This window comes from Scardinius erythrophthalmus (genome assembly GCF_964197995.2).
Source record: "Scardinius erythrophthalmus genome assembly, chromosome: 14".
Lineage (NCBI taxonomy): Eukaryota > Metazoa > Chordata > Actinopteri > Cypriniformes > Leuciscidae > Scardinius > Scardinius erythrophthalmus.
Genome location: NC_138234.1, coordinates 35137072 through 35160916, shown reverse-complemented (window position 1 = coordinate 35160916; position 23845 = coordinate 35137072). Strand labels below are relative to the sequence as shown.

Below are 23845 nucleotides of genomic sequence, written 5' to 3'. Positions count from 1 at the left end.
CTTCTGATGATATGGATAACTTTCGTCTGTTTAAAGTTATTATTATTATTTATTTATTCTCCTCATTTAGCTCATATAGAAAGTATTTAGGCTATTTATAATATACTTAGTCTATATGATATATTTTATACAAACAGGCCGTTTTCAAATGGACAGATACTGAAATAATCTCAGCTTGTCATTAATAAATCCCATTAGGTACTTATAATTTTTAATATTATGGTTACCTTCACATTTCTGCACGCTACGAAACCAAGCTTGCTTTTGCAACTGACGTTTTACGACGCAGGTTCGCGCTTTGCGACCATAGGTTTGCGACGCACTAGCTTGTTTTGCGGCAGGTCGCTGTCTGAAGTTCAGAAGTCCCCATAACAACAACACATGAGCCTGACATTTAGCAGTCAGTTATGATTAAAGTTATAACTATAAGCGATCACAACACAGGGTCTTAGCAGAGAAAATGGCAAGTATTTCCTCCTTCACTTTAACCCCGGCGTCTGGCGTAATTCTGGAGCGTTTATCAAGTCATTGAATAGAAAATGAAAGGTAGCATTAGCGCATTGCTAACTGACAGTGACATTCAGTGCTGTTACTGGCTGACTGACTGCAAATAATTCATGTTCAGACTTATTTGAGATAGAATTACATTCAAAACCCGTGTTTTCTTTGCTTTTTTTTTTTTAAACGTAGTATATGTTATATGTAAAACATGACATTTTTGCAGTCTGGTTGGACAACCATATCTGGTGTGATATTGTCTGATACTGTAAATTGGTGAGATATGATTATGATGCGTGTAATCAATGTAGTGGATGAGAAATAACCTGTATAAGGGATGTTTTATGATTGACGGGTCTGATGTGTGGTTGTTGCACTGCATAATGCAAATTGCCTCTCAATTAATGCAAATTGCTCAATCAAGGGTTATTGTTTTGTGTGTTTCAGGCCAGTACCATGGTGGCCGTGGGCATTACCCTGGCAGCAGCAGGGTTTGCAGGTACGACTCCAGCGAAATATGATCAGTTTACACAGGAACATTATACATTTCCATCTGTGCATTAATTAAGCCTGATTGTTTCCTATCTGGCCCACTTTCACAGGTCGCTATGCAATTCAAGCTATGAAACATATGGAGCCGCAAGTGAAACAAGCTCTGGAAGCATCCAAATCTGCAAGTTATATTTCTCACATTATGATCCATCCATACTTTATCCCTGTAAACTCATGCATATTGTATATGTGTGACAGGCTTTTGGTAGCGGATACTACAGAGGCGGGTTTGAACCAAAGATGAGCAGGAGAGAAGCTTCCCTTATTCTTGGCGTCAGGTAGTCTATGTTTTCATAAACAGTATCATATTCATCAACGAGCAAACATATCATATTATATTGTTTTAAGTTTAGATGTAGCCCGTGTTTATTTACACAAAAATACAAATATTTAAACATTAAAACCATGGTTATTATAGTTAACTAAACCCATAAAATGCTGCTTGAAATAAATATAAAACCTTTTTTTTTATTTAGTTTAACTTTATGTAACTGAAATAACTAAAACTAAAATAGAAATTACTAAAAAAACTATATAGACATTTTTAAAAAATAAAATACACAGCAAAATCACTAATTAATACTTTAAAAATTGAAATGAAAATATATTTTGAAACATTTTCGTTTTTTATTCCAATAATTTTTATTTAAAAATAGTATGTTTTCTGCTTACTGCTTTCCACCCTGCTAATATGCACCTAGTGTCACGCAAATGTCCACCCTGCTAATATGCACCTAGTGTCACGCAAATGTCCACCCTGTTAATATGCACCTAGTGTCACGCAAATGTCCACCCTCTTAATATGCACCTAGTGTCACGCAAATGTCCACCCTGTTAATATGTACCTAGTGTCACGCAAATGTCCACCCTGCTAATATGTACCTAGTGTCACGCAAATGTCCACCCTGTTAATATGTACCTAGTGTCACGCAAATGTCCACCCTGCTAATATGCACCTAGTGTCACGCAAATGTCCACCCTGCTAATATGCACCTAGTGTCACGCAAATGTCCACCCTGCTAATATGTACCTAGTGTCACGCAAATGTCCACCCTGTTAATATGCACCTAGTGTCACGCAAATGTCCACCCTGTTAATATGCACCTAGTGTCACGCAAATGTCCACCCTGTTAATATGCACCTAGTGTCACGCAAATGTCCACCCTGTTAATATGTACCTAGTGTCACGCAAATGTCCACCCTGTTAATATGCACCTAGTGTCACGCAAATGTCCACCCTGTTAATATGCACCTAGTGTCACGCAAATGTCCACCCTGTTAATATGCACCTAGTGTCACGCAAATGTCCACCCTGTTAATATGCACCTAGTGTCACGCAAATGTCCACCCTGCTAATATGCACCTAGTGTCACGCAAATGTCCACCCTGTTAATATGCACCTAGTGTCACGCAAATGTCCACCCTGTTAATATGCACCTAGTGTCACGCAAATGTCCACCCTGTTAATATGCACCTAGTGTCACGCAAATGTCCACCCTGTTAATATGCACCTAGTGTCACGCAAATGTCCACCCTGTTAATATGCACCTAGTGTCACGCAAATGTCCACCCTGTTAATATGCACCTAGTGTCACGCAAATGTCCACCCTGTTAATATGTACCTAGTGTCACGCAAATGTCCACCCTGTTAATATGCACCTAGTGTCACGCAAATGTCCACCCTGTTAATATGCACCTAGTGTCACGCAAATGTCCACCCTGTTAATATGTACCTAGTGTCACGCAAATGTCCACCCTGTTAATATGCACCTAGTGTCACGCAAATGTCCACCCTGCTAATATGCACCTAGTGTCACGCAAATGTCCACCCTGTTAATATGCACCTAGTGTCACGCAAATGTCCACCCTGTTAATATGTACCTAGTGTCACGCAAATGTCCACCCTGTTAATATGCACCTAGTGTCACGCAAATGTCCACCCTGTTAATATGTACCTAGTGTCACGCAAATGTCCACCCTGTTAATATGTACCTAGTGTCACGCAAATGTCCACCCTGTTAATATGCACCTAGTTTCACGCAAATGTCCACCCTGTTAATATGCACCTAGTGTCACGCAAATGTCCACCCTTTTAATATGCACCTAGTGTCACGCAAATGTCCACCCTGTTAATATGCACCTAGTGTCACGCAAATGTCCACCCTGTTAATATGCACCTAGTGTCACGCAAATGTCCACCCTGTTAATATGTACCTAGTGTCACGCAAATGTCCACCCTTTTAATATGCACCTAGTGTCACGCAAATGTCCACCCTGTTAATATGTACCTAGTGTCACGCAAATGTCCACCCTGTTAATATGTACCTAGTGTCACGCAAATGTCCACCCTTTTAATATGTACCTAGTGTCACGCAAATGTCCACCCTTTTAATATGTACCTAGTGTCACGCAAATGTCCACCCTGCTAATATGCACCTAGTGTCACGCAAATGTCCACCCTGTTAATATGTACCTAGTGTCACGCAAATGTCCACCCTGTTAATATGCACCTAGTTTCACGCAAATGTCCACCCTGTTAATATGCACCTAGTGTCACGCAAATGTCCACCCTTTTAATATGCACCTAGTGTCACGCAAATGTCCACCCTGTTAATATGTACCTAGTGTCACGCAAATGTCCACCCTGTTAATATGCACCTAGTGTCACGCAAATGTCCACCCTGTTAATATGTACCTAGTGTCACGCAAATGTCCACCCTTTTAATATGCACCTAGTGTCACGCAAATGTCCACCCTGTTAATATGTACCTAGTGTCACGCAAATGTCCACCCTGTTAGGCAAAATTTCAAGAGAAAACAATTAAAACTTTAAGATCAGCCGCTGGCCCTACAGATCTCTTGAATATTTTTTGTTTCATTTTTTTACTTCACAGCATTTTTTACTTTACATCACCATTTTAGGGTCCACCCTGTTAAGCGTCCGTGTGGAATATATATTACAATGTAGTTGTTCTTAATAAGTCATTAATTTGTAATCAGAGAATATATGCAAATGACAAAGTTGAAATTTGAGCATTTCTTCAACCCCTGTGACGCCACATTTGGTCCTTTATTTCTAAAATCTGCTTCCGAAAGCACTGCTTTTCCATTGTTTTTTATGTACACCTGCGCTATACAGACATGTACAACACAAGACCCATTCCCATTAAGATCAATAACCATAACATATATATTTGCGTCGACACCGACACACTTTAACCTTCTGTTTATTCTAAGTACTGCTCATGTCGTCTGCTGCTTTAAATGCTCGTGCTTGGATGGATTCTGATTGGCTGGCAATGTTTTTAATCATTTATCAGCTGGAAAAAAAACTCTTGCAGAGTCGTGGACTCTGCTATTCTCACTGAACTAAAAGAATTATTAAAACTTTATATAGTCATCATCCTTGGTGTGAACAGGCCTTTAATCTGCTCACTGAGCCTTAAACATATGTTAATGTAGATGTTAATAAATTCAAATGTATTTCCACCCTGTTAGGCAAAATTTCAAGAGAAAACTTTAAGATCAGCTGCTGATCCTAACAGATATTTTTTGCATTTTCAGTTTTTTTACCTAACAGCATTTTTTACTTTACATCTCCACCAAGTTAGGATCCACCCTGTTACACATCCGTGTGGAATATGAATATATATATATATATATATATATATATATATATATATATATATATATATATATATATATATATATATTACAGTGTAGTTGTTTTTACGAACGGTCATTCATTTGCGCTCAGATAATATCTAACTGTCAAAGTAAAATTTTAAATGCTTCTTCAACCCTGTTATGCCACATTTGAACGCAATTTTTCCATTACGCTGCACTGTTTTTCATTGTTTTTTATGTAATCATGCGCTGTACTGACCTGTACACACAAGGCCCATTCGCATTAAGATCGATAACTATAACAATATATTTGCGTCCATGTTAACATTCTGTTGCATTCACGTAACATTCACGTTAACATTCACACATGCTGCATTTGTCATTTGCCAATTAAATGCTTGGATGGAAGTGATTCTATCGTTCATCAGCGGGGAAAAAACATTCTGAAAGTGATTCCAACGATACCGTTCCTGTGTCATTATCATTATAGTTGTGGCGTGGACTCGGAGAACTAGAATGATTACTGAAACTTTAGTTCAACTTTTTGTGAACGGGCTTTTAATCTGCTTTCTGAGCCATAAACTTGATAGATGTTTATAAATGTAATTCAAATAATTTTAAGCCAAAGTTTGACCCATGTGCATTTCTTAAGGTTTTTATTCTCTTTCCTGTAGTCCTACCGCTAACAAAAGCAAGATCACACAGGCACACAGAAAACTGATGATTTTAAACCATCCTGACCGAGGTGAGACTTTCTCTAGGGACTCATATTTTGTCGTAGCTCAGTCATAAAATAGAAACTCTGCAGTTTTTGAACTCCTCTGAGCTGTCGGTGTTGTTTCTTCGGCAGGTGGATCCCCGTATCTGGCCACAAAAATCAACGAGGCTAAAGATTTACTTGATGGACAAACAAAGAATTAGATCTTCATCACATGTTTGAACGAGCCACTTGAATTATTTACTGATCATTAAACACCATGTTGTCATCTCCATCTGATCTCCTTTTTGAGCTGAATGTGGACCCAAATCAGATTGATTCCCTTTTGTTTAGGACAGTGTGAACAGCAAGATCACATTTAATTTGAATTCAGTTAATGGTGGGCCACTATCATGTGTGTTTGACGGCTCACACCAAGCAACTTTCGGTTGGTCAACGCAGTGAATCCATGTAACCAGCTTGAACCTGTTGTGAAATCACATTTAATCTGAATTCAGTTCCAATGTGGGCCACTTTCACCAGTGTGAACAGTCAAGTCAAAAGGTCAATTCGCCATCTTTTGTTCTGAAATTTCAATGAGCAAATCAACAATCTATACAACACTGTACAGCAAAATCAGTGTAGTCCGATTCATGAGCCAATGACTCTTATGAACCTTTTCCTTTAAATTAATCAGTGTAAGTCCGATTCATGAGCCAATGACTCTTATGAACCAGTTCTTTTAAATGAACCAGTGTAAGTCCGATTCATGAGCCACTTACTCTAATGAACCATTTATTTTAAATTAATCAATGTAAGTTCGATTCATTAGCCATTGACTCTAATGAACCATTTCTTTTAAATTAATCAGTGTAGTCCGATTCATGAACCAATGACTCTTATGAACCAGTTCTTTTAAATTAATCAGTGTAGTCCGATTCATGAACCAATGACTCTTATGAACCAGTTCTTTTAAATGAACCAGTGTAAGTCCGATTCATGAGCCACTGACTCTAATGAAACATTTATTTTAAATTAATCAATGTAAGTTCGATTCATGAGCCACTGACTCTAATGAACCATTTCTTTTAGTGTAGTCCGATTCATGAGCCAATGACTCCTATGAACCAGTTCTTTTAATTTAATCAGTGTAGTCCGATTCATGAGCCAATGACTCTAATGAACCATTTATTTGAATGAATCAGTGTAGTCCGATTCATGAGCCAATGACTCTAATGAACCATTTATTTGAATGAATCAGTGTAGTCCGATTCATGAGCCAATGACTCCTATTAACCAGTTCTTTTAAATTAATCAGTGTAGTCATGATTTATGAGCCAATGACTCCTATGAACCAGTTCTTTTAAATTAATCAGTGTAGTCATGATTTATGAGCCAATGACTCCTATGAACCAGTTCTTTTAAATTAATCAGTGTAGTCCGATTCATGGGCCAATGACTCTTATGAACCATTTCTTTTAAATTAATCAGTGCAGTCCGATTCATGAGCCAATGACTCTTATGAACCATTTCTTTTAAATGAATCAGTGTAGTCCGATTCATGAGCCAATGACTCCTATGAACCAGTTATTTTAAATGAACCAGTCAAACAGACTCTTGAGCTGACGCGTTCAACCGGTGTAAATACATATACACATTCAGAACAAAGTAATTGCAGGTAAATGTAATGAATGATACAAATATTGCCCCAAGTATTTTTTAAATATAATTAGGATTATTATGGGGTGTGGGTCCTCAACAATACTGAAAGAATCATCAATTGAATTGCTGAGAAATTGGAAATTTTGTATATGAAGAATGTATATGATCCTCATCTCTGTTCCAATCAAATTTACAGCACAAACTAAAAGTTGGACAAGGAAAGAACAAAGCAATAGATACACCAACTTTGAAAGGTTGGCTGGAAGATCAAATGTTTATTTATGAACTACCTGCATACAAAACATATTGCACATCAAACAACCAGAATAATCTTTAAAAAAAAACCCATAAAGACTAACGAACGTAGTTTACAGAACAGAACATCTGGAAATTGATCTTTTCAGTAGTCCAAATTTGCAATCTGCGAGCTAAGAAGTTCTGACAGCTTAGTGTTAAAAACAACTGCCTAGTTAATTTTAAATACTGTACATTTTAAAATAAATAAACCCAAAAAAAAGGCTCCTTTAGCAAAACAGTCTCGGTTGCCACCCTTACAACCCAACAGGCCAAAGATGAAACCCAAATTCAATCGTTCAGGAAGTGTTTTACATACAGCATTTAAAATGGACAGAGTTAGCAGACCAGTTTCCAGACTAACATTATTCTAAAGGTCAAGAAATGACTATTCAGTGCAAAACATCCTTTTTCCCCCATAACCCCTCGCAAAGAAGTGGTTGCATATTAAAACGTAACAAAAAGCAGCTAAGGATGTCTGGGAGTCTTTCAGACAAGTTGTTTGTTTGTTTTCTGTTTCGTTTTCTCTATAGCCAGCCAACGTCATGTTGAAACTACGCTCTGAAGGCACAACATCTGATCAGGAACATAAGTGTGACTTAGGTTGGTTTTTTGTGTGTTTGTTTTGTTTTTGTCATCTCATCATTTTTTTTTTTTTTTTTTCATTGTAATTATCTGTTCCATTGCGAAGGAACTGAAAAGTGCAATCGAGAATGTGGAAGTCCGTACGTCTATCTTTGGCAAGCTTGTACAAGCACTATTGTAAAACTGTAAAGGTTAGGAGTTGCAGTGATTAGGAGAGTCCGTTGACGACGGCTTGGCTCTGGTGATCGTCTGCTTTGGTGGGGCCGTTGCTCACAGCTTCAGCTTCAGCGGGGCTGTGCTCAGATATCAACTCCACTTGAGCCTGAGTAGCACAGGACACAGATTAAACACAAATACACCAATGACTTACACCGTATCCTAACTACACACGACCCGCGGTAAAAGGTATTTTTCAGAGTTTGTCCTAACCAGCCGACGGCGACACGCAACGATTCTATTTTAGAAACGGTTTCTATATTTCTGCGACGTCGCGCTGGAACAACAAACACAAAGTGTGGCGATGATGATCTCAGGTGCTGTTTATGTGCTTTATTTAATGTTAAAAGCGTGTAATGTGACTTTGAATATCGTTTAGTGCTCCAGCTTTGTAGCTGTAAAAGCAACAATGGATAATTCACCTCAGATCTTGAAATTAAACAAATGGAAACAAGAACGTTCAAACTGAACAAACAAGTGTATTCTTTGACAAAGATTGTTTTAGTAACTCAGTAGCCTATGTATTTTTAATAATGTTTAAATGGTGTAATATTTGTGAATTTGATTATATAGCACTTATCCATTTTCTTGCGAGTGCCGTCAAGATTACTCTCTGGTGCCGTGCACTCGCCACGAGACTCCGCCCACACGCTGCTCTGATTGGCTGACTCCGCCCACACACTGTTCTGATTGGCTGACTCCGCCCACACGCTGTTGTGATTGGCTGAATCCGCCCACACACTGTTCTGATTGGCTGACTCCGCCCACACGCTGTTCTGATTGGCTGACTCCGCCCACACTGTTCTGATTGGCTGAATCCGTCCACACACTGTTGTGATTGGCTGAATCCGTCCACACACTGTTGTGATTGGCTGAATCCGCCCACACGCTGTTCTGATTGTCTGACTCCGCCCACACATTGTTCTGATTGTCTGACTCCGCCCACACTGTTCTGATTGGCTGAATCCGCCCACACACTGTTCTGATTGGCTGAATCCGCCCACACACTGTTGTGATTGGCTGAATCCGCCCAGACACTGCTCTGATTGGCTGACTCCGCCCACACACTGAGAATGGTTTTTTTATTTAATATTTTGTATTTTTAGGGGATTTTTTTTAATACTTCTATATACGATATAATCCATTAATTCACTTTTTTAGGACAGACCTGATCGTAAATCTTGAATGCTTTAGAGCACAGACTTCAGATTGATCTCTTTTCATAGACGACACTTGGCAGATTATTGACAAAAGCTTTAAAAAAGTGAACTTAAATGAGGGATGGTTATGAAAATGTACATTTTTTAGCTTTAGATAACCATGATGACCCTGAACACATGATAATGTACTGCATGAAAAATTAATAAATATTACTTTCGAAATTGCGAGTTGCGAAACAGTAAAATAGTAGTTAAATTGTAACTCTGTGTCATAATCTATCGCTTAAAATCACTTAAAATAAGCAGAAAGAAATAAATATCCAATATCATCCAATATTAAAATAAATTATAATAAAATTATAAACATTGTTAATCATATTTATTCATATGCAACTCATAATATGACTAAATAGCATTACTTATTAGATATAAATACTGTCCATCCCTGTTCATCAACTGAAATAACAACGAGATGTGAAAGAAGAAATCTAGAGTCACCATGTCCTTCTTGTTCTTCCTCAGGTCTCTTGGGTTTCTCTGTCTGCTTTGAGATTCAGCTCGTGATATGTAGTCCGCCACAGTAACTGCAAGAGATACGGCAATGATTCAATTCGCAAAAGATCTTTATGATTCTTAAATGAGGGTGAAACGTTTAGCACTGGAAATGTTCCTCTGCCGGAGCTCTCAAATCTCAATCGCCCTTCCAGCTGGATGCGAGTTTCGAGAAACCCTAAACTGCGCTGTTAAACCTGATCCGATGCGTGATGTGGCGAGCAGAGATTGGAGAGCTGTGGTGGAGAGGAAGATTTACTTTAACTGTATGGAACAGGACAGCTTTTGGACTGAAGGTAAAAGACAAACCTACATGCATTTACATCAACCATGCATATTAGGCCATATACCTACAGCTTTATAAACCAATGTTATTTGCAATTGACCCTTCGCAGGGAGTTTGATTGACAGGCGATCTGACCAATCATAATCTGCCATTTTTGTCCGACAAAGCAGTCAGGAGAGTTAGTAGATTAACGTTGGAGGATTTGAACTTGAATAACGGAGTGTACTGACGTCTTTCCGCGGTGAAAACAACATTCCTTCTGATGTTCATTCATGTTTATTTGATGCTATAAATTAACTAGAAGGAAGAGATGATCGGTTCACGAGCAGCTTTAACTGAGGCGATCTGTCAGACACATTAAAGAGCCACAAAACGGTATTTATTGTTTAAATTTCTTTAATAAATGACCAAATTGAAAGGTGAGACTTTGTTTGATATCAGAAGTAACCTGGTCTGTCCTGTCTCAGTGTGTTGGCATGTGTTGAACATGGAGTGGCGTGAGAGAGGCGTGGCGTGTCGGACATAGCAACAGTAACTAAAGGGGGCGGGTCTTTGCGAACGGTCAATTGTGTAACCAACGGATTTAAAAGTTCTAGATAAAGATCATTTTTTTACGTTATTTCACGCAAACGTCTGAAAATAACTTCATTCAAGAAAAACCTATAGTTGTGATCTGGCATGTTGGATCATGTGAGCTCTAGTTGAGTTTAAAGGCCTGGCGTTCAATGCCATGCAGTTTGTATTAGCACTGGCTTGAACAGGAGCCCAGTGTTAGCTCACACCGTTACCTGTCTGAACGCAGTGTTAGCTCACACCGTTACCTGGCTGCCTCTCCTCAGGAGGGCGGAGGCGACGGCGCCGGCTACGGTTGCGCCGCTCTTGTTTAGCTTCAGCTTCATCTACAAAACATCGGTGCAAAACCTGACCTTAAATACTGACAGCCGTTTTGGAAAAAGCCATTTGAGCAGGTTGCAGTTTGTGGAATCGGCCTCAGTGTTATTAATTACATAAAATTTATTTTTTGCAAAAAAAATTAGTGCATTAATTGGTCACACTTTAGATTAGGGTCCAATTCTCACCATTAACTATTAACTATGACTTTTGCCTCAATAAACTCCTAATTACTGCTTATTAATAGTCAGTAAGGTAGTTGTTAAGTTTAGTTATTGGGTGGATTGAGGGATGTAGAATATGGTCATGCAGAATAAGGCATTTATATGTGCTTTATAAGTACTAATAAACAGCCAATATCCCAGTAATATGCATGATAATAAGCAAATAGTTAATAGTGAGAACTGAACTGGACCCTAAACTAAAGTGTTACCCATTAATTGTATAATAAATAATCTGTCATAATAACAGTATAATACATAAACAATCTGTAAAAATACGTGTTTAAAAAAATATTCTCATTTATTAGTCAAATAAACACCTAAACAGTCTTTATTCACAAATAATAACCAAAAAATGACTTAATTCGTCCTTTGGCCTTAATAACAGCTTGCATTCTTGCTAGAATTGTTTTTACGTACAGTAATTTTCCACAGTCTCTGTTGTTATTGACTTCCAAATAGTTGTTCCTACCATACTAGTTGTTCCCAAAGACTTGCTTTTGATGAAACTTTTGTGCGTTCTATCTTTGAATCCACTAAATCCCAAATTTGTTCAATAGGATTCAAGTCCAGACTTTGACTGAGACTGAAGATATATACACTGGTGGATTAACCATTACAGAAATATAAAAACAGGAATACTGTTAGTTTAAGGCAGCTGAGGCACAAACCTTACATTGGCTGGTGGTCTAATACATTTGTTATGCACTGTGTATATATATTTATTGTTGAATTTTACATTTAGGTATCAAATATTTCATCAAAATTCAATTAAATCCTAAATATAATGCAAGTGATGATACATACAGTACTGTTCAAATATTTTGGGTTTGTAAGAAGTCTGTTTTGCTCACCAAGGCTACATTTATTTGATCAAAAATACAGTAAAAACATTAATATTGTGAAATATTATTACAATTTAAAATAACTGTTTTCCATGTGAACATATTGTAAATTGTAATTTATTCCTGTGATCAAAGCTGTATTTTCAGCATCATTACTCCAGTCTTCAGTGTCACATGATCCTTCAGAAATCATTCTGATATGATTTGATGTTCAAGAAACAGCAGCTCTAATCAATCGATAAAATGAAATCATCAGATTTAGTATTGTAAAAAGACTAATGCAGTAAATCCTTACCCAGGCCATTCTCGCTGAGCGAGGTGTTGTCGGACTCGCTCATGCCGTCCATGACGGTGGTGTCCTCATCGGTGCGGCGGCGGCGGGAGCGTCTGCGCCGGTTAACGCTCACCTGGGAGTCACTGGCATCTGTGTCTGCCGTCTGATCAGTCTCAGTGTTGTCCAACAGACTGTATGGGTTTCCATCGGGATCGTTCAGGACTGACATGAACACAACAATACAAATATTTAATACTAATATAATACAATTTTATGCATTCATTTGATTACCACTATTCTTGATAATAAGTTCGTAATAAATCATAAAACAGGGAATCCAGAGAATTTCTGTTAGGAAAAAAACAAAACATTTCATTGGTCACTGTTATTAATAAAATTAAATGATTAGACTTGCTTTTTAATACTTAAAATTTCAATAAACCATTCAAATAAAAACACGAAAAAATGAATTTCATAGGGCCCTAAAAAGCATCTAAGGCTATTTTCATTGCAAAATTTAATTTACAAAAATACAAATATCATATCAATACAATAAAACCAAGCAAACAAACACAACAATTTGTGTGCTGATGAATAAGAAGTGTTCAGCTTTAATGTGTACCTGAGCTGATGGAGTTGGACGCCCCCCGTCCCGATCCGCGGCCTCTGCTTGCAGGTCCTCCTCGTGCTCTGCCCCGGCCCTCTCCCGGCCTCCTCCTGCTGTCTCTCTGCTGTCTGGGGTTACGCTCGGGCTCCTCTCCCGCCAGGGACCAGTCGCTCAGCTCCTCCTTACGCTCAGAGTCCGTCTCAGAGGCGTACGAGTGCTCGGAGTTAGTGCCTGAAGTGATGAAAACGTGAAAGTGTTAGCGGATCCTTCACTGGAAACCCAAAGTAACGTTTACTCTTTGAACTCTTCCACCCGGGAACAATACAAGTCGACACAAGGCTTGCTACGATAGTCGGTGTAGTTGACGGAGTTACCGGTGTTCAGAAGCATTTAGTTCAGTTAGAGAACAGACACCACACTTAGAAAACTGAACGTTTCTGCTTAATAAATCGTGAGCTGAACGAGAGTCGCAGCAAAGATCATCAGCAGGAGTCAGATTTCATTAATCACGAGAGGGAGGAGCTGACGAAGATGGCGGAGTGTTTGGTGTCAAAGCGAAATGTAAAAACGCCTATTTATTTAAGAGTTTGTCACTGTACTGTTTGGTTGTTGTGCTTTTATTAATAATAATAGGCTAATGAACTCACCATTCAAGCAATCCACCCCCGAATTGGCGCTAATTTAAAAGTGAAACTAAAATGTGCACGTGTCAACGTGTTAAATCGGGTTAAATCGCTAATTTGAAGGCAAAAGTAAAATGCAAAAACACAATTTGTATTTTTTTTTTCATCGCTTAGCCTATAAAAAGCTGGTGCCGCAGTTTGCATTTTACTTTCACTTTTAAATTAAGGTCAATTCACCCTTCGCAGGGAGTTTGATTGACAGGTGATCTGACCAATCATAATCCGACATTTTTGTCCGACAAAGCAGTCAGGAGAGGATTAATAGATTAACGTTGGAGGATTTGAACTTGAATAACGGAGTGTACTGACGTCTTTCCGTGGTTAAAACAACATTTCTTCTGATGTTCATTCATGTTTATTTGATGCTATAAATTAACCAAGGAAAATATGGCAGCAAAAAGTGCTGTTATCATTTTGTGTCAATATGCTGCATTTGGGGTAAAATCATACTCTATATATTGTTTTGTTATATATTGTACTGACAACTCATCAATTAAATACCATCGTATATTCTGCATAATCGGATGCTTTTAAATAAACACTGACAAGAAACTATACAAGTTTTAAGGCTGGACGATATGATGATATATATAACACTGATATGAGTGATCAGCCGGATTCAGACCTATATTGTATTTATATAAAGCGTTCAACATGCACATTTGCTGTATGTATTTCCCCGGCGTGGAAATCAGGCTCATATAAATGTCAGGAAACATGTTCCTGCTGCGTTTCAATATCCACGGATCACTGGATCTTTGGTAAGTTGTAAGGAACATTACTTGTATATCAAGTCTAACTTTTAGTTTAAACTGGTAATCGTTTGTTTTACTCGCGTTTCCACAGTTTCCCCTGTTAAATCACATCATGCAGCAGCTCTTCTGCCACGGCTGAGGGAGTGTGTTTCGGCGGGAAAGTGACGTCAATGCATTCCCTCTATTGAAGTTTCCCAACCTATTTGGCTAAAGGGAAGACAACAGGCTTTTTTCTGTTTTCTCTCTAGTCATGTAGCGGCGTTTCAAATTGATTTTGCCACCTTTCTACTGCATAGGCAGGCAAATTTTATTGAAAGCCCATTTTGCCAGAGGTAAAAAGTAGTCTTTTTCGAGTAGCCTCGAATTTGGGGTGAAACATGACCTGTTTTTAAAAGCTTTTAAGACCGAAGCCCTACCGTAGCCAGACGTGTATCCGGGCCCCCGGCGTCCGCGGCCCCTGCCGGAGTAGGAGCGATTGACGTGCAGGGTGGTGTTAGTTGTGCTCTCTTCAGTGGCGTAGCCCTTGTCCTTATCGCCGGGCCGGTTTGGGCCAGGCCTGTGACCCATCCCGATCTGACGCAGCTGCTCATCGATCTGCAGTCGCTCCAGTCGCAGCTGCTCCACCTCCTGCACGACACAAACCAGCGCTTGAGCTCCTCAAACACCAGACGCCTTACGTCAACACGCCAGCTGTGTGCGTCTCTCATACTCACGTTCAGGTAAGCAATGTGGTATTCCAGTAGAACCTGCACATTGCTGATACTCTCCTTCGTTCCAACAAATGTAAATGGCACCATTCCCTGTTTAATAAAATGATAAAAATGCATTATCGTATATATGTATACATTCATCTGGCTTGCTTTTTTGTGCTACTCTCGGGTGTCTTACTTCCTGTCGGGGGAGTTTGTTGTCATTGTCGCCTTCGATGCGCACTCTCACCACACCGGATTTATCGACAATCTCCTGGATGACCTTGCCATTTTTTCCGATAACCTTCCCTGCAAAGGGAAAATGCGTATGAAAATGATTTTGATGGTTAAATTCAATATGACATTAAATATTTACCCCTCTTTTTTGAGAAGTGACTTCTCTGAAAAAACATGCAAACTACTGCATTTCCCAAGAAACTTTGCGTTTGCTCGCAAAAGCACTGAAACATAGTTTTTCCTCGCACCTCATAATATTTCCATCAGAAGTTTTGCGAGCGAACGCAACGTTTCTCGGGGGAACACAAAAATATTGAAATATAATTGTTCCTCCAATCAAATTTTTTTATTTCAACAATTCAACAAAATGTCCTGTTGCACACTCAGTTGTTCCTGTTAACTAAGACAAAACTATTTAAAAAATTAACTGCGGTAATTGAAATACAATTATATAAATAAAGGTTTCTAAAAGAAAAACATGCATACCAACAAGATTGCGAGGAATCTGCACTGAATCTTCCAGAAACTCTAGATAATTTCTTGCTTTCTGAACCGCCTCTGTACTCTGTAAAGAAAGATTTTTAGAAATGCATTGTATCCATTACAAGGAGCCCTGTTTGACGAAACGCCCCCGTACGCACCTCTCCGTAGACCCTGAAGGTCCGGGTCTCCTCGTCCAGCTCGATGGCGGTCACTCCCGGCACCTTTCTGGCCTGCTGAATGTTGCTGCCGTGGCTGCCGATGGCGAGACCTATGAGGTCTTCTCTTACGGTGAACTCCTCTTGAAACGCTGAGGCCAACTGCTTAGTGCTCTACACGCACACAGACACATGCTCATGTTCACTGGTAAATCCAAGTTCATTTTAGAGTTACACACTGCAGCGTTATTATCGTTCACTAAAACAAACCATTAAAAAAACTATTCTTGTTACTTGAAATTCAGTCAAATATAAAACTATTTAATTTCCACAGCCAAACCAGCATTTCTCATTTTCGTTTAGTTTAACTTTTGTTTAGTACTAACATTAACATTTGAGGTGAGTACTGCAGGGTTACTATCGTTAACTAAAACTAAAACCATTAAAAACTATTTTGGTTACTTAAACTATAAAAAACCCTTAAACTTTTTTTTAACCCCTGCCAAAGCAACATTTCTCATTTTCGTTTAGTTTAACTTTTGTTTGGTACTAGCATAACATTTGAGTTGTATACTGCAGAGTTAATATTGTTAACTAAAACCACGTTTAACTCTCGTTTAGTACTAACATAACTTTTTGAGTGTTGTATATTGTATAATAACTTCAGGGTTATTATCATTAACTAAAACAAAAACAAACCGTAAATTATTTTTGTTACTTGAAATGAAATAAAATATTTGGAGAAAAAAAACGAACTTATTTTATTTTAGTAATATTTCTCATTTTCGTTTAGTTTAACTAAGTTTAACTTTCGTTTAGTACTAAGATTACTAAAACTAATAAATATTTAAAATAATTTAAATGAAAAAACATACAAAATAACTAAAACTTATCTAAAAAAATCTAATATAAAATATTAACAAAACCTATAGTACTATGTCATGTCAATGACACTGTTTATTCATATATTTTGGATTTGCATTTTGCACAGGGTTAAGTGCGGTGTGAAAAGCCCCACATTAATAATCAACTAGACACGAGAGCTGATGTACCTCAAGATGTTTGGTGGCCTCCTCGTTCCTGGACATGAGCATGAGTTTCGTGCGGATGCTCCGTAGATGCATGTCACTCAGCAGGGAGACGCGCTTGACGGTGGCTTCGCTCATGGACTAGTGGAGTGCAGAGAACCTGGATTAAGCTTTCGTCATAAACCCACTTACAGAAGTGCTATGGTCAACTGGGACTCACCAGCACAATCAGCTCACTTTGCTCCGGGCTGTAAACAATCCGAATGGCTCCAACCGCCTTTTTGAAATCCTTGTGGGCTTGTTCGTTCTCACATCTAACATGAGCAATGAAGAAATTAGATCATGGTTTTAACCAATATTGTTGCATCAGCACAGATGAACTATAATACTGTATATGAGCAGGTCACATTGTTCCCCAAAATCAAATGAAAAAATGAATTTGCTTAAAGAAACAGAAGACTTCACACTATTTTGCATTGCAATATAATTAAGCACATTTCACACCCAAATTGTCATTCATCTATTTATTTTTTTATTTTATTTTTTCATTCATTACTTTAATGCATAAAAATGATTTGCTTTTGAGCTTGTTTGGATATTTTTTGGAATTCTCATTCTCGATGGTGATCCTATGGAAGCTTGTTTCCGTCACGGAATTAAAAATAAAAACGTAATTGCAACTTTTTATCTCGCCATTCTGACTTTTCTTCACAGAATTGCGAGAAATAAACTCGCAATTGCAAGAGAAAAGTCAAAATTGTGAGCTGACTTTTTTCTTAGAATTGCTAGTTTATATTAATTATATAAAAAAAACGTAGTTAAGAGATATAAAATTGCAATTGCGAGAAAAATGTCAGTTATGAGACATAGCCTAAACTTACAATTCAGAGAAAAGTCAGTTAAACTTGCAGTTGCGAGAAAAGAAAAAAAATCTGAGTTAAGAGATATAAACTCGCAATTCTGCAGAAAAACAAAATCTGTTACAAGATATAAACTCAAATCTGAGAAAAAACAATCACAGTTAAGAGATATAAACTCGCAATTCTGCGAAAAAAATCTGTTACAAGATATAAACTCAAATCTGAGAAAAAAATCTGAGTTAAAAGATATAAAGATATAAACTCACAATTCTGCGGAAAAAAAATCTGTTATGATATAAACTCAAATCTGAGAAAAAAAATCTGAGTTAAGAGATATAAACTCGCAATTGCAAGAAAAACGTCATTTACGAGATATAAACTCACAATTCTGCGAAAAAAATCAGAGTTGAGATATAAACTCAATCTGAGAAAAAAAAACTGAGTTAAGAGATATAAACTCGCAATTGCAAGAAAAACGTCATTTACGAGATATAAACTCACAATTCTAAGAAAAAAATCTGAGTTACGAGATATAAACTCGCAATTCTAAGAAAAAATCAGAGTTACGAGATATAAACTCAATCTGAGAAATAAAATCAGAGTTAAGATACATAAACTCAAATCTGAGAAAAAATTCTGAGTTAAGATATATAAACTCGCAATTGCAAGAAAAACGTCATTTACGAGATATAAACTCACAATTCTGCGAAAAAAATCAGAGTTGAGATATAAACTCAATCTGAGAAAAAAAAACTGAGTTAAGAGATATAAACTCGCAATTGCAAGAAAAACGTCATTTACGAGATATAAACTCACAATTCTAAGAAAAAAATCTGAGTTACGAGATATAAACTCGCAATTCTAAGAAAAAATCAGAGTTACGAGATATAAACTCAATCTGAGAAATAAAATCAGAGTTAAGATACATAAACTCAAATCTGAGAAAAAATTCTGAGTTAAGATATATAAACTCGCAATTGCAAGAAAAACGTAATTTACGAGATATAAACTCACAATTATTAGAAAAAAATCTGAGTAACGAGATATAAACTCGTAATTTCGAAAGACTCATAAAGTCTTTTTCCAAGCCAATTTCTCTCACACATTTCTGAGAAAGAAGTCAGATTTGTAAGATAAAATGTCGCAATTACCTTTTCTATTTATATACACTGTGTGTGTATAATTTTTTTTGGTAACACTTTATTTTGCAGTGTCTTTGTTACATATACTTTACATAGTAAATAACAGTAAATTATGCATAATTACATGCAACTAACCCTAAACCAAACCCTAATCCTACCCTAACCCTATAGTAAGTACATGTAGTACTCAGTACTTAAATATATAATTACACTGTAACAATGACACCTTAAAATAAAGTGTAACCTTTTTTTTTCTACTTTTTGCCTTTATTGGACAGGACTGTAAAAGAAGCAACAGGAAACGATGGGAGAGGATCGGAAAATGTTTTGTTGCCCACAAGGTTATGGCTCTGACAGTCATTCTCTTCAATGAAAGCGAGAGGGAAATATGTTACGAAAATGTCACAAATAAATTAATTCTTCTACAAAAAAACAAAAAAAAAACGTATTTTTACAATTTATGATTCTTATGATTAAATGCCTGGAATTAGTTTTATAGTTTTATCATACATTTTTTTCCTAATTTTTCTCCCTTTCTGTTTAATAGAATTCTCATAAAGTATAATTTGTGTAACATTTTTCAGTTACCACAAAATGTTGGTGTCTTAAGTATGACTGTATTCTACACATTAGAGCAACAGTGCTGGTTGTGTCCAAACAGGACTCACGCTGCACGGAGATCGTCCGGGACAGGGACAGAACACTTGAAGAACGTGTTCTCCGTCACAGCTTTATTACGGTTGACTGGGCGGAGACGCTCAAACGTTACTATCTCGTTGTAGGTTGCGTCACATGCGGCGTACTCGATCACGTAGAACTGCAGGAAACAAAAGTGAAAGTGAACTCAGAGATCTTCAGAAGAAAGCGAAAGTTAACCGAGCGAGTCATGTACACTCACATCTCCTTTCATCATGCGCACTTTAGCCAGCCACCAGCCGCAGGGCTCCTGTTCGTTCGCTCGGGAGAAGATCTGGACAGCAGAACACGCTTGTTAAGGGTTTATGGCTGTGAAATACAGTGCAATACTAGTAATAAACATGTTTCCTCACCTCCACTTCTTCTCCTTCAGTGATCTCCTTTTTGCCATCAGCAGGAGGTAACCGTACATCACTGAAGGGGACTTGTCTTTCAGGTTGCCAGCTGAGAAAGTCATTTTCATATAGTTATGCTCATCTCATATTTCTCTCATATTTTCATGATTGTGAACTATTGGCTTCTACTCACTTATTTTCAAACGAAACGGAGAGAGAGTCGTCATGGACATCTTTGACAAAGCCCTGGAATAATATGATTTATTAAAATAAATGTAAACAAGTAAATACATTTATTAAAATAATTTATTAGACACACACACACAAAAAGTGTGAGTGAGAATTCACTAATGCTACTATACAACTTGTAAAAGTTTGTGCTGTCCAAAACAGGGTTATTATGGTAAACTAAAACTAGAATTATAAAACATTTTCTTCATTAAAATAAAGCTATTTAAATAAAATATATATATAAATATTAGACAAAAAATTTTTTAACAAAACATAGAAATGTTGCCTTGGAAACTAACTTTAAGCACTAAAATTGAAATAAAACTAATACATTACAAATATATACTAATATAAATTAAACATAGATATTTAAAAACTGAAACAAAAAGCAACATTTCTCTTAAACTAAAACTAAAAAATACAAATTAATAAAACAAAAAACAATTTTCTACTATAACCACTGGAAATAAATAAACATAAACTAAAACTGAATTATAACTTTGTCAAGCCAACATAATAAAAATAAATTAAACCTAAATAGAACACACTAAACGAAACTAAACTTTTTCTCTTTGAACGTCCTGTTGCACTCAGTGTTATATTAAAAATATTAAAATAGCTATCGCTAATTGAAATAACGCTTAAATAAAATAAAGAAATATTAGACGACGAACTTCAATGAAAATTAAAACGGTCGTCTTGGCAACTAACAGAAATAAGTTACTAAAATACAAAATATATATTTCAAAATAATAATAAAAACATCCAAATTATTAAAACAAACTCAAATTGAAACGAAAATATTAAGAAATAAAACAAATTTTAAAAAACAATCAATAAAAACTAAAACAGTAAATAAATAATACAAAAATAACACTTGCCTAAAAGTTATGAGATAAAAAGAATAAGCACCACTAAATAATAAATGTAAGAAATAAACAATTTATAAAATACAAACACTTTAAAAGACTTAGGCCTAAACTAAATAAATAACTTTCTAATTATGTTTTACCAGCTTTATTAACACAGAAAAAAACATAAAGTACGACATAAGCATGACACTGTTATAATGAATCTAAAGACCACGTCAGAAAGCTTGTTTAGGCTATATGAAGTGTGGTTATACGTTCACAATGCATTTTGTTTTAATAAATAGTATTTTGATTCATAAAAAATGTAAATATGTACCAAAAAAGTAGCATTGTTTTGTTTAATATGCAGGTAGTACCAATCATAAGGTGCGTTCAATCAAATATCAAATTAAAGGTTACACTTTATTTTAAGGTGTCATTGTTACAGTGTAATTATATATTAAAGTATGTATTTACTATAGGGATAGGGTAGGATTAGGATTTGGTTGAGGGTTAGTTGCATGTAATTTACTGTTATTACTATGTAACAAGGACATTAAAATAAAGACGTGTTACCAAATTAAATTTATATTATATAAAAACAAACTGGTACTTCATTACTTAAGATCAACTAACTGGTCGGCACTGCCTCTCAATGGCAACTGGCTCCAAAATGGAAGTTGGTATCTCTTAAAGCTCATCTCAAAATAGACGGGTGTTAAAATATCTGCAGTGTGGATGACAGGTGCGATGGAAAGCCGACAGCTGATAAAGCACAGCAAAATGACTGAGGCATGAGATGGAGACAGAATAATAACTTCAACTACACTTCCCAACTGGGACTCACAACATGTTTATTAAGATATAGTTTAAGTGGCAAGTAACAATACCTATTTTTGTATAGGACTGTACAAAGACGACTCAAACTAATATATTTCTTTGAATTGTCTTGAGAATGAAATCATCTGGTGGAAGAACACAAGCTGCTTTTATGATTTGATCATGTCTGACCACACCTTAAATATGAATATGAGCTTCCTGGCAATTTTCTTTTAGCTTGACTAAACCTACATTTGAGAAACGCAATCACACTTGTTCAAATAAACAGATTTATTTGCATTATACATGGATTTTGAAGGTTAATAGGTTGTGCGCTTCAACACAATAACAGTAAAACTAACGAACATGACCGATAGCAGGCTTGATGATCAACAATGAACAATTACTGACTTTTATATTGGTATTAAGATACTATTATTTTTCATCTAAGCATTTGTTATGGTTTAATTAATATAAATCGTTAAAAGACGACATAACCGAGCGCCTGACTATATAATGTTCAATAACACAACAGTTAGCAGATAAACAAAGTGAAATCAAAAGTAAATTATTCGAGCCTTAAAGCTCAGTTTCTCCTAATGTTAACTTCTTTAGTATGTAGTTGAGGTTTAATAAAACTTAGCATTACATGGTGTAATGTTTTGATTATTTAAATATCCTCGCGCGGCTGCTAACCGGCTAACGGCTAGCAGACACTGAGTACAGTACGTTACTATTTATAAGCGTTGAAAGTACATGATACAGTTCGTTTTTCAATATTTTCTTGAAGGTTTTACCATCCATACTGTCTTAAGAGACAAATGCGAGCGTGAAGTAGAAGATAATGTAGTAAAATAATGTATTTACCTTATAATAAGCTCCATTGGAGCCACGGACCTCCACCGTCAATTCCTCCATGTTGAGCGCGAAGAGGATGCTGGGTAAAGTTCCCGAACTCTACAGGGCTCAGCAGTGAACCCTGAGGAACTCCTTCATACTACATTTACATTTTATGCATTTGGCATTTATGCATTTTTATGCATTTATTACATACAGCACTTCAACCAGAGATAAGGAAGTATAAATACGTATGTATTTAAATAGTACGTAACTTGTTTTGTAATGTTTTAATACTTTACTCAAGTTTACCTTTTTTTTTCTACTTTTACAACATTTTGAAAAGAAAACACACATCAAAGATCTCTTAAATTCACCATGAAATCAAAATTGACCATTCTTATTTTTTTTTATGAGATATTGTATTATTATAAATGATTTGTACATGCACCTCATTATTTTTTTTAGGTGTTTACTGGCGCAAGGGCGGGGCAACCCGTCACTCACTTGAGATCCACCAAAAGCAAACCACAACCAATTCCTGATGGACAAAATCCAGTCCTAGACTACAGTTTTTTCATAGTTGAGGAGCCATTTCACTCGGATACATAAGTGCCCTTTTAATGTTTCTGCCAGTGGATGCCCACCCTCCATAAATTGTTAATTGCTTAATATGCCATTTATCAACAAAATAAAAAACACAGAAGCATTTGTGTCAGGTTGTTATGTTGTAACACTAGATATAATGGTAGAATTGCGTATATTACGACCCCCTGGGACCCGATCTTAGATCCACCAATCAGAGAGGTTTCCGAATCTCAATAAAAAAAAATGTTATTGTTGATTGTTTGACTGTTTCTTCCCACAAAGTCGGCATGAAACAGCCAATGGCTTGGATGTTGTGAAAAGGCAAAGTTATAAGAAGTTATAATCATTTAATTGGACCATAAAAAAAATGTATATTTGTAATATTTAGCAGATAAAGTGTGTTAATAGCATTTATATAATATCATAATCAGCAAGCCGAAAAATAATTAAACCTAAAACAGCTAACATAACATTTTTCTTTGTACTAAT

General features: G+C 36.6%; 2 protein-coding genes across 2 annotated transcripts; one reads left to right on the top strand and one right to left on the bottom strand.

Annotated features, from left to right (window-relative positions):
- The first annotated feature begins 325 nt into the window (after positions 1–325).
- Positions 326–5667, top strand: dnajc19 (DnaJ (Hsp40) homolog, subfamily C, member 19). Its single transcript, XM_081384025.1, has 6 exons — positions 326–463; positions 946–997; positions 1101–1171; positions 1249–1328; positions 5352–5422; positions 5528–5667. Exons 1-6 carry the CDS (start codon positions 461–463, stop codon positions 5596–5598), a joined length of 348 nt encoding a protein of 115 aa, XP_081240151.1. The 5' UTR covers positions 326–460; the 3' UTR covers positions 5599–5667.
- A 1602-nt stretch (positions 5668–7269) lies between these two features.
- On the bottom strand, positions 7270–22905 carry fxr1 (FMR1 autosomal homolog 1). The gene is made up of 17 exons (XM_081384681.1): positions 22799–22905; positions 20224–20276; positions 20049–20139; positions 19898–19969; positions 19668–19816; positions 17218–17311; positions 17022–17138; positions 15973–16143; positions 15818–15896; positions 15294–15403; positions 15119–15205; positions 14822–15032; positions 12983–13198; positions 12382–12582; positions 10951–11028; positions 9790–9875; positions 7270–8237 (listed from the first exon to the last, which is right to left on the bottom strand). The coding sequence occupies exons 1-17, from the start codon at positions 22847–22849 to the stop codon at positions 8124–8126; spliced, it is 1980 nt and encodes a 659-aa protein (XP_081240807.1). The 5' UTR covers positions 22850–22905; the 3' UTR covers positions 7270–8123.
- Positions 22906–23845: the final 940 nt, after the last annotated feature.